General features: G+C 41.2%; 1 protein-coding gene across 5 annotated transcripts in view; it reads right to left on the minus strand.

Annotated features, from left to right (window-relative positions):
• Spg11 (SPG11 vesicle trafficking associated, spatacsin) overlaps positions 1 to 12,390 on the minus strand; it is a 75,656-nt gene that overhangs the window by 822 nt on the left and 62,444 nt on the right. For 3 of the 5 annotated variants that reach the window (XM_058584763.1, XM_046461809.2, XM_046461811.2), the window contains 9 exons: positions 8,931 to 9,070; positions 7,733 to 7,931; positions 7,191 to 7,328; positions 4,998 to 5,131; positions 3,792 to 3,899; positions 2,009 to 2,177; positions 1,533 to 1,624; positions 1,166 to 1,321; positions 472 to 623 (listed from right to left, as the gene is read on the minus strand). In XM_058584763.1, the coding sequence (XP_058440746.1) occupies positions 472 to 623; positions 1,166 to 1,321; positions 1,533 to 1,624; positions 2,009 to 2,177; positions 3,792 to 3,899; positions 4,998 to 5,131; positions 7,191 to 7,328; positions 7,733 to 7,931; positions 8,931 to 9,070 (1,288 nt within the window). Of the gene's footprint in view, positions 1 to 471; positions 624 to 1,165; positions 1,322 to 1,532; positions 1,625 to 2,008; positions 2,178 to 3,791; positions 3,900 to 4,997; positions 5,132 to 7,190; positions 7,329 to 7,732; positions 7,932 to 8,930; positions 9,071 to 12,390 lie in introns of those variants that run through there. The other 2 variants (XM_046461810.2, XM_058584764.1) reach the window with 2 other exon arrangements.

Below are 12,390 nucleotides of genomic sequence, written 5' to 3' on the forward strand. Positions count from 1 at the left end.
TTCCATTTTAAGTACAAAACACTAAGCAAACTACTCTCATTCATCTGTTTGCGTGAATCTTCTAAATGATCACTTCTGGAAATTCTTGACATTTTGCCATTTTAAGCTGAAGGTAGTTAAAGGTATGCTGTATGTACTCAGCCATAAATTTCTCTCATTTCACTTCAAAGCTCTAGGGGCTGGGGTTTGGCTCAGTGGTAGTGTACTCGCCTAGCATGCATGAGGCACTGGGTTTGATCCTTAGCACCACATAGAAATAAAAGATATTGTGTTCACTTAAAACTAAAAAATAAATATATTTTTTTAAAAAAGCAGAAATGCTTACAGTCAAAAACCATCCCCCAAAGACGGTCTCACTGTATTCCAGGCTGGTCTCAGCTTTGGTGATCTTCCTGCCTTAACCTCCCAAGTAGCTGGAGCTGAGACTATAGGCTCGTGCCACAGCACCTAGCATAGAAACTTAGTACTTACTTTTTTGAAATTTCTTCAATTATACTAGGTCTTAACAACCTTTGTTGTTTAAATTCTTCCAAATAAGTAAAATCTCCTTTAAGAATCACTTGTTGGTATAGAATTTCTGCCCAATCTGGAACAAAGTCATAGGCCTCGGCCACGATAGAAGCCTTTTTTGAAAGAACAGAAATGAAAAATATCATTAAAGCCAATTTGATGTTAAGATTTAAAGCAAACTATTCTAGAAAATAATAGTGATGTATCATTTCTCACTTTGTTAAAAGGTTCCATGTATCATAATCAATGAAAAGTCATGTTTCAATTTGGCATTTCCTCTCCCATAAACACCCAAATACCTTCTTTCACTGTTTTTAATGTTCTTCAAAATGGACTAATAAAACTGAGAAATAATACTATATTATTCCCACCAGCTCAACTGTATAAGGAACAGTGAAAAGGCTGATACCCTGACATCAACTCCTCTTCATTAAAGGGCCACACTGAATCTCCTGGCAGTCTAAGATTCCTGATGCTGACCTGAGATTCATGGCTCTATAATGTTGGTGGAAGATTGTCTGACAGCTAAACCAGACGGGACTGCTCTGATTCTGTTCTGGTACTGAGACCTCAGACAACTCAATTCAACCTATGGTACCATGAGTGATACAGTAGGAGGGGTATTGGCACTGCCGGCTAGAGTTTTCCTGTTCACCTGGTAGAACCGAGGTAGGGCCATGATACAGTCCATCAGCTTTTGGCGGCCTAAGTTGATAAGCATTGTGTTCTGGCCAGTGTTCAGAAAGTGAATCTGTAGGGTTATCAACCTGGTAAGGCGGTGACAGTGCAGGGCCTGTCGTACACAGGAGTCCTGAGAGATGAGGGTAGAGAGAGGCATAGACAGAAGATTTATTAACATCTTTTATGTGAACCCTCCAACTGTAGTCACCCATTCTGCTCTTGCTTAACCCATGACACCATCCCTACCTTCACTTGAAAAACCCTAGGGACCCAAAAAGAAAAAAAATTATATTGCAGACACCAACTTCCAAGGCCAATCTGGAGTAAGACTTTGTAGTTACCTTGGCATAACTCTCTGCTGCATCTAGCATCAGGGTCAGGGCCTTCAGCAATAGCTGCTTCAGCTGGAGTCCATCCTTTAGGTTGTCCTCTGCTGAGGATAAAAGACACTTGCTGAGTCTAACTGCTCCTAAGGTAGGCTGTTCTTGCCCACACACAGTGATGGTGGGGGCTAGAAGAGAAACATCCCAGCTGTGTTCATAGGGAGGCAAGTGTCTCAGGTAAAGGGTGTTGGGCCAGAAATATACATTCTCAGTAGAACTTCACTGTGGAGGATTTAGTGCCCCTGTAGTTCACTTCTCTCTGGAACATCCAGGAAGGCTTATGTGGCATAACCATAGTTCCTGATGGATACCATCTGCCTGGCTGAGGCTCCCACAGTGATAAATAGCTACCTTAGCTTCTAACAGCCAATCTCATGAGCTCTTACCCTTGGCCCTAAAAACTCCCTGGTTAGCAGCTTTGTGACCTTGCTCACCCCAAGGCTGAGAATCAATCAATTTCAGTTGGATGCAGGCAGCTGCCTCATGGTTCTCTCCGATCTCTCGGCACATACTAAAGCACAGGGCTATCATGTTGTGCTTTTCACTGTCTCCAGGGCGGCACCGTTTGATATAATCCAGCAGGGCTGTCTTCAGGGTACCACTCTGCCAAAGGGAGGAAAAAGGGAATACCACGGTCTCAATGAGGGATTACAAGGCAGGCAGAAATGGCTGAATCCCTTAGTTCCCAAAGTTCCGAAAAAACTACCAAGAAGGAGAGGGGAAGGTATTTGGGGGGTGGTATTAACCCAAATTACATTGTTCTGTTGTGTGCTTGTACAAATATGTAACAACAAATCCTACTACTGTATAATTATAATGTACCAATAAAAATAAGGAAAAAACTCCCAAGAAACAAAAAAAAGTGAATAATTTAAACTATTCTCAGTATAAGGAAACAGGCACATACTTTTTTGCTGCTGGGAATATGAGCAGTAAAGCCTTTTAGAAGGGAGAAGCCTTAAAATTTAATATATATGCATGCAAATGCTGACAATTTGATTTCTAGACATCTATCCTAAAGAAAGAAGCAGAGGAAAGTGCTAAAATGAATGTAATACAGATACTTAAGAGCGATTAATTAGAACTACTACAAATACCCAAAATAAGAGCCATTAAAAAGTGATATAGAAGATTATCTGCTGATTTGACAGTTATGCTTAATGTTAAGGGGGAATAGGAGGCTGTTTCATATCTTTTAAGCTTAATGTAAGTTCTGTTAAAATATTTACGTAAATATGTATGTATGTGTTGGGATACATGTGCAGGCAAAGGGCATATACCAAATTGTGAGCAGTGGCTGTCTGCAGATAGTGGGTAGACAGTGAGGATTTTTTTCCTGTTGTTTTTCAAGTGTCTTACATGGAATTTGCATTACTTTTGTAATCAGAAAAAAAGTTATTAAAAGAATATTTAAATGCAGAAACTGCCTCAAAAACCATTTTACAAACCTCTGGGGGAATTCTGAAGATGTACCTATGTCTAATACTTGTTCTTCTCCCCGTGGCTGGACCAGTCTGTTGGTCTGTTTTGAAACTGGTCCAAGATTTTTTTTTTTTTTTGGCTTTCTTTTAATCTTTTTTGGCTGGCCTGGGCTCTCAGAAGCCAAAAGCATACTCTTGGGTTTTAACTCTTAAGAGGTGAACTAGGCAAAGGCAGTAAATCAGCCAAATGTATGATTTGCAAACAGGCTGTGTGAGTGTTATACCTGGTGACAGCATGCTGGGAACAGACAGGTTCGCAATCCCAAAGACAAGACCTGACTCACGTCTTTACTTCCAAGCCTCCTTTCTAGTAGATATAAATGGCTCAACAGCTACAGGCCTTTGTATTCATTCCTCACTTGACTCTCAGCAACATTTTTTCATGGTCTCCTGAAAATCCTACACTCAAGAACTTCAGACACAAACTTGAGAACTGGACACTCCATTTTTAGCATGCCTCTCAGGAAGGATTTTGTCCCTGCCAGGGAAGGCTTACTTTAATTTTATGAGTAGAGGCAGGTGACAGGCCAAGGTGGAGAAAAAACTTTTTCTTCAATATTTGGTATCAACATTATCACTATTTTGTCTGAACTGTGTAATTCGAAACCACTGAGGTCCCTGATCCCAACCCTGCAAATTCTAGGGGTCAATGCTGATTAGGATTATTCCAGAGAAAAGCCAACTCCTGAATGTTGGTGGTACTATGTCATCCTGGAGCTCATGACTTCAAACTTACCGGATCTAGCTTCTTCCTCATCAGCACTTCGAAGTAGTGCTTTTTATGCAGCAAATCAAATATGTATGTCATCTCATTGTACCTTCCAATGCCAGTGAGGAGACGTACCTAAGGGGGAGGGACTTGTATCAGCATCACCTGGAGGCTTTATTGTTTTGTTTTTTGTACCAGGGATTGAACCCAGGGACCTTAACCATTGAGTTACATTCCCAACCCTTTTCATTTTTGAGACAGGTGTCACTAAATTCCTTAGGGTCTTCCTTTGAGGCTGGCTTTGAAATTCCAGTCTTCCTGCTTCAACCTCCCAAGTCACTGGAATTACAGGTGTGCTACTGCACTCAGCTCACCTGGAGTTCTGAACCATACCACTACTCCGCGCCCCCCATCAGTTTGGCTTCTTTAAGGGGCAAAGTTCCACAGGATGAAGGGCTAATAGCCAGGCTGCCCTACCTAGCTCCCTCCCATGCACCCAACAACGGTCTTCTCTGTTGTCTCTAATTATGATTAACCCATATGTCCCACCATCCTATACAGGACACCTATAAAAACTTAAATTGAGCAATTTTATTAGTGTTCTATAAAATTTTATAGATTTTCAGGCACATGTCTATAATCCCAGCTACTCAGGAAGCTGAAGCAAGAGAATTGCAAGTTCAAGGCCAGTCCCAGCAACTTAGATCCTTGTTTCAAAATAAGGGATAGGGATGTAGCTCTGTGTTACAGTGAGTTCAGTACCACTTTTTTAAAAATTAAGGGTTTTTATCAGTAGGACATAATAGAAGTATTGTGGTACTACTATTCTCTAGGGCAGGTTGTTTCTCTTTACTCTTCATTACAGTGGCCTATAGGCTTCCTCAGCTACCTGGATTGGATAATTTGGGGAGGCACATGAGGCTGGAATTGTTAATTCATTTCAATTCATAGATAAGAAGAAGGTCTAAACCTTGTTTTGGGGAGAAATGGTGCTGTTGAACTTCTAGAAAAGTTAACTGCCCTGTGTGTGTGTGCAACAGCTCTGGAACACGGCAGGGATCCTTACTCTTTGCTTCTTTGGCACAGTCTCTAATTTTGTCAGACATAATCACTTGGGTTAGAGGGTTGGGCTGAATCAGTAGGATCCAGAGAGGAATTGCCTCAGCCCATTTTGGCTCTGAGCTGGCCCCTAGCTACCTCAAGTCAGAAGATGAGAATGAGGGTGCTACTCACCACCAGTCCATACTCTTCATTGGGAGCCAAGTGGTTATCTGTGAGCATCCGGGCAGCCTGTAGGACTCGGATGATGCCTTCCATGTGGCATGTCAGGCTGAAGCAGTGATGGGCCAGGATCAGGAGCTCTGTGGCTGGGAGAGTGAGACAATGCTAAGACTCAGACAAGGTTATGAGCCCTGACAACCCACTGTTGAACTCTGCCTGGCAGGATTCAAAGGGCCTGGTAGACAAGAGGCCTGTCTGGAGAGAGGTCTCTCATTAGTCCTCTGAGGGCCCTGATCTCATCAGCTCTACCTCTGGGACAATCCTCTGATGCCTAGATTTTATTCTCGGTAATAGCACAGGGATTACCTCTATCCTTAAGGTAGTCAAGTAGTGGCCATTTCTCCAAAAGGTACAACATGTGGGGAAACGGGATCCTTGCTTTCTGAAGATTGAGAAACTTTCTGCAGACAAACTAATGGACTTTTTGCCAACATAAATCAAGATATTCTCTCTGTATCTCAGGTATTCTAGCTTTCTAGGTTGGTGAAAGACTGAATTACAGCAGATCTAAAATTATTACCCATATTAATTGTGAGTACAATTAAAAGGTAAAATGGGGAAATATTTGCAATGTTGAGAATTCCCAGCCTTCATACATTCTGTGCATTCTTAGCTGCTACTTTTCAAAACCTATTGACTACTGCGCACCGCTAATAGCTCAGGCCTTAGTTTGGACATTTCCTGTAGAAGCCTATCTTGGCCCCACAAGCTCCAGAGATGAACTTGCTCACCATATCCCAGGTCCTTCTACTACCTGGCATATAGCTGGTACTTAGTAAATAGTCCTGGGCTGGCTGAAGAGAGAGATGAGAGGCTACTTTTAAAGTGAAACTGTTCAACCTCTGAAAAATCTCCTGTATCTCAGAAGCCTTAGCTTGAATCAAGCTGGGCACTGTGCACAACTGTAATCCCAGTAACTAGGGATGCTGACTGCAGGAGGAATGAAAGTTTAAGACCAACCTCAGCAACTTAGGCCCTAAGGACTTAGTGAGACCCTGTTGCAAAGCAAAAACAAAGGGGGTGGGGGCAGGGGGTGGAGTTGTGGCTCAGTGGTAGAGGCACTGGGTTTGATCCTCATCACCACATAAAAATAAATAAAATAAAGATATTGTGTCCATCTATAACCAAAAGGGGGGCAGGGCTGGGGATGTGGCTCAGTGATTAAGCAACTCCAGGTTCAAATCTTGTTTCAAAAAAAAAGAACAATACTTGAATCAGGATCTTAGGGATATAATCATGTATGTGCACAGAGAACGCCACCTATAAGGATCTTCATCAGAGTGTTTAAAACAGCAAACACTGGATACAATTTAAAGGTACCCTAAAGAATAAAATTTTTAGTTACATGAGAAATATTGTATAAACACTTTTGTATAAACATAAGAAATATTGTGTAGACTTTTCTATGTCATGAAAAATGTTAAATGATAGCATATGCATAAAGTAAAAAAAATTATAATCATTATACACCAGTACAAGGTCATTTTTAAATTTTTGGTACCAGGGATTGAACCCAGGTGTGTTTAACTAAGCCACATCCCAAGCCCTTTTTATGTTTTGAGACAGTTGCTCAGGCTGGTTTTGAACTCATGATCCTCCTGCCTTGGCCTCCCCAGTTGCTAGGATTACATGCATACACCACCATGCCCAGCCAGTATAAAGCCATTTTTTACAAAAGAAAACTCTTAGTCTTGCATAGAAAAAGATCAGAGAAACCATATTACTCAGTTATATAATGAACTAGACACATGATGAGCTAGACATACTTGAAAATGAGCATACTTTGGAATCACAAACTGGATACATACATCAGCTCTGCCACTTAGCTATAAATTAATCAGAAAACTTACATAAGCTTCAGTATCCTCCCTTCTAAAGTGGGGACAAGTTATTACCCTACTGTGCAGGGTAATAACAAGTGATTAAAAGTTACCATTTTGTGTGTGATTGTTTTTAGAGTACTTTTCCATATCTTCTAAATTTTCTTCAATGAACTTAACAGTTTTCTACCATGAATTTATACCCATGCTGAAGGCTAGGTATACAGAACAGGAGGAACAAGGATCCAAATCAGGTTTTGGAGAGACTGACCCTGGGAGACCTGTTTAGGACCTGAAACATGAAAGAAAAAGGCCAGGAACTTACTGCAAGACAGTTCCCCATGGGGAACAGAGGAAATCTTATCCAACAACTTCATGCCTAACAAGGTCCGGTCTTGACACAGCATGGTCAGCTGAAGAAATGTCTGACTTTCCTCTGCTGGGCTGAACATCTGCTTATGTCCTGAATGGAAAAATATGGAGACAGGCACTGGATTTGCCTTAAGACTTGAGTTGGGAAAGGGACAAGAGTGTGCCCTCAGAAGACCCACTCTGTCTAGGCCTAGGCATCAGGAGGTTCATCCTGACACAGTTCCCTGGGTAGTTTTCCTGCAGCTGGGCTCAAAAACCTTTACCTAGTGGTCATTTTACAAGATAAAAGGAGTGCTTTAGTTCAGAAAAGAGGCAGAGCTACTCCAAAGCATGATCAGAAAACAATATACAAAGTGTAATTTGTTCTCCTGAAAGTACAATTTAGAAATCTGAGGGACAACATATAGGATGTAAATGAGCGTAGCATCTCAATCCTTAATGCTGGGAACTTAAGAATGCTGTCTAAGAGGCTGGGAGGCCTGAAGGACAAGGCACCTGTTCCCTCTGATGGGGTCAGCAGCTCCCGTGTCACCTCTTCAGCCACGAGTTCAGCCACAGTGTTTGGCTTGAGGCCCTGGGTGCTGATGAAGGCCTGGGCTCGTTTACATCTGTCAGGCTGTTGAGAGGACAAGATTGCTCGGAGCATGGCCTCACCATCTTGGGCAGCAACTTCTGTGTAGGAACAGCCCAACTCCTGAGAGGAAGGCAAAGCTAAAGTCATTTTTAGGAGTCAGGAAAAGATAACTCTTCCTGTAATGTGATGTGGACAGACTCCATTGTTTTCTGAACTTAAAAAACCCTCACTATGAATAAGAATCTTAGAAGAAACAAGTACAGTTTTCTAATTCTATCTTTTCACCAAAACCAGATCCAAGCAAAAGAAAGGTTTATCATCAGAAAGCATAAGGTGACTATCTCTTGACAAACACTAATCTTTTCAAACATGATAAGAACTGGGCATGCCTGTAATCCCTTGGGAGGCTGAGGCAGGAGGATCCAAGCTCAAGGCCAGCCTCAGCAATTTAGCAAGACCCTGCCTCAAAATCATAAAGGACTGGGGATGAAACTTGTTGGTAGAGCACCCCTGGTTCCAATCCTCAGTATTGCAAATAATAATAATAATAATAATTAAAGTGGAATAAAATGCAAGAGCACCTTCCTTGTTTCCACAGCAGCAGCAAAGCCACAATTTTCAAAGATTTTAACACTCGTCTTTATTTCTCTCATTCTACTTTCTACCGTTTTTTCCTCAAACCACCACACGGCCAGATAATTCCTGGCTGTTCTGGCTCCTATGTTTATAGTTGTTTATACTACATATGGAATGTTCCAAACAACCTTGAAGCAAAACCTAAGACATGAGGTCTAGAAGGGACTCTTCATGTTTGAATCATATTTATAGATGAAGAGCAAGAAGCAGCCCTTAGAAGTAAAATGCTTTGCGCTAGCTTTCTGGTTGGCTGAGCCAGAAAGGTAGGACTCAGACTGCCCTGGCACTTGACCTGGTGTCTTCCCCGTTACTACCCAACAATGGGCTCACAGGGGTCAACAGCCTGACAAGGGCTCTATGCCAAGTTATGATTATCATCTGAAGGGCTAATGTGGCAATGTTCAAAATATCCCTGCTACTTCCCACTTCTCTTCCTCTTACAGGGAGTCTACTGTGCCCTCCCCACCCCTTTTTGGCACATACCTTGGCAAGTTCATACAGACAGAGGACCTGCCGGCAGTAGTTCTTCCCATAGAGGCACTTGCTTGTCAGAATTTCCAGATTTGTCACCACCTCATCACCTGAAGGCACCATCACAAATGACTGACTATCCAAACTTGAAGCTGGAAAGCAAATACAAGACTGAGGGGGCTCTCACCTGGTAGGTCAAGGCCTCTCCCAGCTCCCTGTGACTGCCTGTGTGTGTGTGCAACTAGTGCTCTGTGCTGCACTCCATGGCTCTCCTCAGTCAGGGAGGGCCCCACTTTGCTGCCTTCCAGAAAATACCAGCCAAGTTACTTCAGACACTTTACGCTATAAGACTCAAAGCCACCTATGGAATGCTATAGAGATCAGCACCAAGATGCCTATTAGATTCCTTTAAACATACTCCCATTTCCCCTCATGTCAAACAAGTCACCATGTCTACCTGACTATCTCTAAAACATCTCCCCAGTCACTGCCTAGTAACCCTGCATCTGAAAGGCTGTTGCCTTCTGCTGCCAGCCACCATTCTCCCGTGTCAATCTTCCACATATTCATTTCTAAAATGCAATTATACTTTAAAAGTATAATAAAATTTGGGGCTGGGGTTGTGGCTCAGCGGTAGAGCACTTGCGTAGCACATGCGAGGTTCTAGGTTCGATTCTCAGCACCACATAAAAATAAATAAAATAAAGGCATGTGTCCAACAACAACTAAAAAAATTTTTTAAAGTATAATAAAATTAAAACCCATTTCTGATTGGGGAAAAATAGTCCTGGTACTGGGTTTGTGGCTCAGTAGTAGTGCACTGGCCTTGGGTTCAATCCCCAGCACTTCAGGGGAAAAAAAAGAAGCTTAGCCTAAAAGAGAAGAAAACTTTTACCAAATTTTAAAAAATTATCTATTAGGAAAAACCAGAATATTTATGCAACTTTCAAAGGGCAAAAACAAAACAAAAATTTATATGTATAATAAAGCACTGTTAAATAAATCGGGATACATCCATACAGTAGAATACTCTGCAGCCATTAGATGGGGTCAGTCCACTGAGTGCACACCTGTAATCGCAGCAGCTTGAGATGATCGTGAGTTAAAAGCCAACCTCAGCAACAGTGAGGTGCTAAGCAACTCAGTAAGACCCTGTCTCTAAATAGAATACAAAATAGGGCTGGGGATGTGGCTCAGTGGTCGAGTGCCCCTGGGTTCAATCCAATACCAAAAAAAAAGAAGGTGTCAGTCCATCTATATGTGCAGAGAGGAAAACAGGTAGATCAATAATATAATCTCATTTTTGTAAAAAATAAATACTGTATGTGCACTTGGTACTTGCACACAGAAATTAATGCATACCAAGCCAAGTAAAAGATAGTTATTCTGGGTAATTAAATGGGCATGGCATTGAATTCATTTTTTACTGCTATTTGTTTCACTAAGCATGTTAAACTTTTGCATTTAAAATATTAAACATTATAAGAATATGCTTTAAAGACAAATAAAATGTTATTACTATTCATCCTTCACTGAAGGGTTCAGTTCTAGGCAAGTTGGAATAATCATTCACCCTGTCTCTCCCACTGAATTAAATATAAAATCTGGACACAATGCATGCATTGGTATATAAGAATCTTGAAAAGTAAAATCTCACAAATCCAAGATAATCAGAATTACCATCTTCTCCTCTGGTAGCCTCAATGCAGAACAGTGTGATGCCTAGAACTGAGCACCTGAGGTGGAAAAATGGAGGAAGGGAAGAGAAAGAGCCAGTGCCCAAGAGCACTCAATCTCTGGAAAAGCCCTCTAGCACCAGTTCAAGTGTGCAGAAAAAGGAACTCTTCATTTTCATGTTCCCTTACTCTGGGGCTCCCAAGCAACCCCTTGGCAATGGTGGCAAAGGCTGCAGTGGCAGCTGAAATGGACCAAAACCCAGAGAGAGAGGGGAACCTTCTTTTCTAAGCAGAGGTGCTCTGGACTCAAGACGGTCGAGAAAACACTTGTTTTGCATTACTCTTCTGTCACTTGGCTCTGAACGTGGACAGAAAAGCCAGAGAAGTGCAAGACAGAATAAGGCAACTAAACATTTATTTGGTTTTTAGTCACAAACCTGAAAAGGGAGGCCTCAAGGAACCAGAAAATACCTGGAGAAGCCCAGGAAAGCAACCCATCAAGTTTTCTGAACTGCAGGGTTCACTATATGCTTCTGATCCCATCTGGCTATCAAAGTTACTGAGAATTGAATTAATCTGCATATCACTACTCAGATCACACACTAACCACTGGGTTGCATACATACATAAAATGGATCTGAAGAGCATTGCTAAGGATACGGAACTGATATTGGAACTGCAGCCCTCAGAACTCACCCTGAATCTAACCAGGTCTTTTAAAAAATATGGACATTGTTGACAGGATTTGTACAAAATCCAAAGTCTTAACAGTATATCTGAATAATAAACTATTCAAAATATCCAGGATAGAACCCCCCAAATTGCTCAAATATGAAAAAACAGGAAAATCTCAATTCACATGAAAAAAGATGAGAGCTACCAGCTAGAATAAAATGACACACATTGAAATTATCTGGTAGACTTCAAAACAGCTATTACATGAATATTCCAGTAAGCAACTAACTATATATGGTCTTGAGACAAATTGAAATATCAAATTCTCAGCAAAGAAATAAAAATGTAAAGAATAGGAATTTTAGAACTGAAAAACAATTGAAATTTGAAAATAGAAGTAAAGACGACTCAATTACAGAATGGAAATAACAGAGGAAAGGGTTAGTGAAATGGAAGACAAAAGTGAGGTATGGTGGCACACGCCTATAATCCCAGGTACTTGGGAGGCTGAGGAAGGATTGCAAGCTTGAGGCCAGCCTGAGTGATTTCATGAGATCCTGTCTCAAAATAAATAAAAATGGCTGGAGGTATAGCTCAGAGGTAGAATACTTCTGGGTTCCCTTTTCTGGGAAAGGAAAAAAAAGGGTAGGGGATACTTTACACCCCATGAAATCAGCATTAGCCCCCACTACAAAGGACAGAAATATTATAAAGAAAATTACAGATCCGGCCGGGGTTGTGGCTCAGTGGTAGAGCACTTGCCTACCATATGTGAGGCACTGGGTTCGATCCCCGGCACCACGTACAAAATAAATAAAATAAAGGTATTGTGTCCATCTATAACTAAAAAATATTTTAAAAAGAAAATTACAGATCAATATTCTTCACGAACATAGATGCAAAATCCTCAACAAAATAGCAAACCAATTCCAACAATATATCTAAAAAATCATTCACCAGGCAGGACCACATGGAATTTTATCCTGGGAATGTAAGACTGTTTCAATAATCAAAATCAATTAATGTATTCTACCATATTCATAATCTAAGGGGAGGATGCCCTTAGATTAGATTTGTTGATCTGATCAGATCAACATATGCAAAAGAAAAAGACAAAATTC

The sequence above is a fragment of the Marmota monax genome, unplaced genomic scaffold (assembly GCF_021218885.2).
Source record: "Marmota monax isolate L192 unplaced genomic scaffold, Marmota_monax_Labrador192_F-V1.1 WCK01_AAM20220418_F8-fsc00001, whole genome shotgun sequence".
NCBI classification, from domain to species: Eukaryota; Metazoa; Chordata; class Mammalia; order Rodentia; family Sciuridae; genus Marmota; species Marmota monax.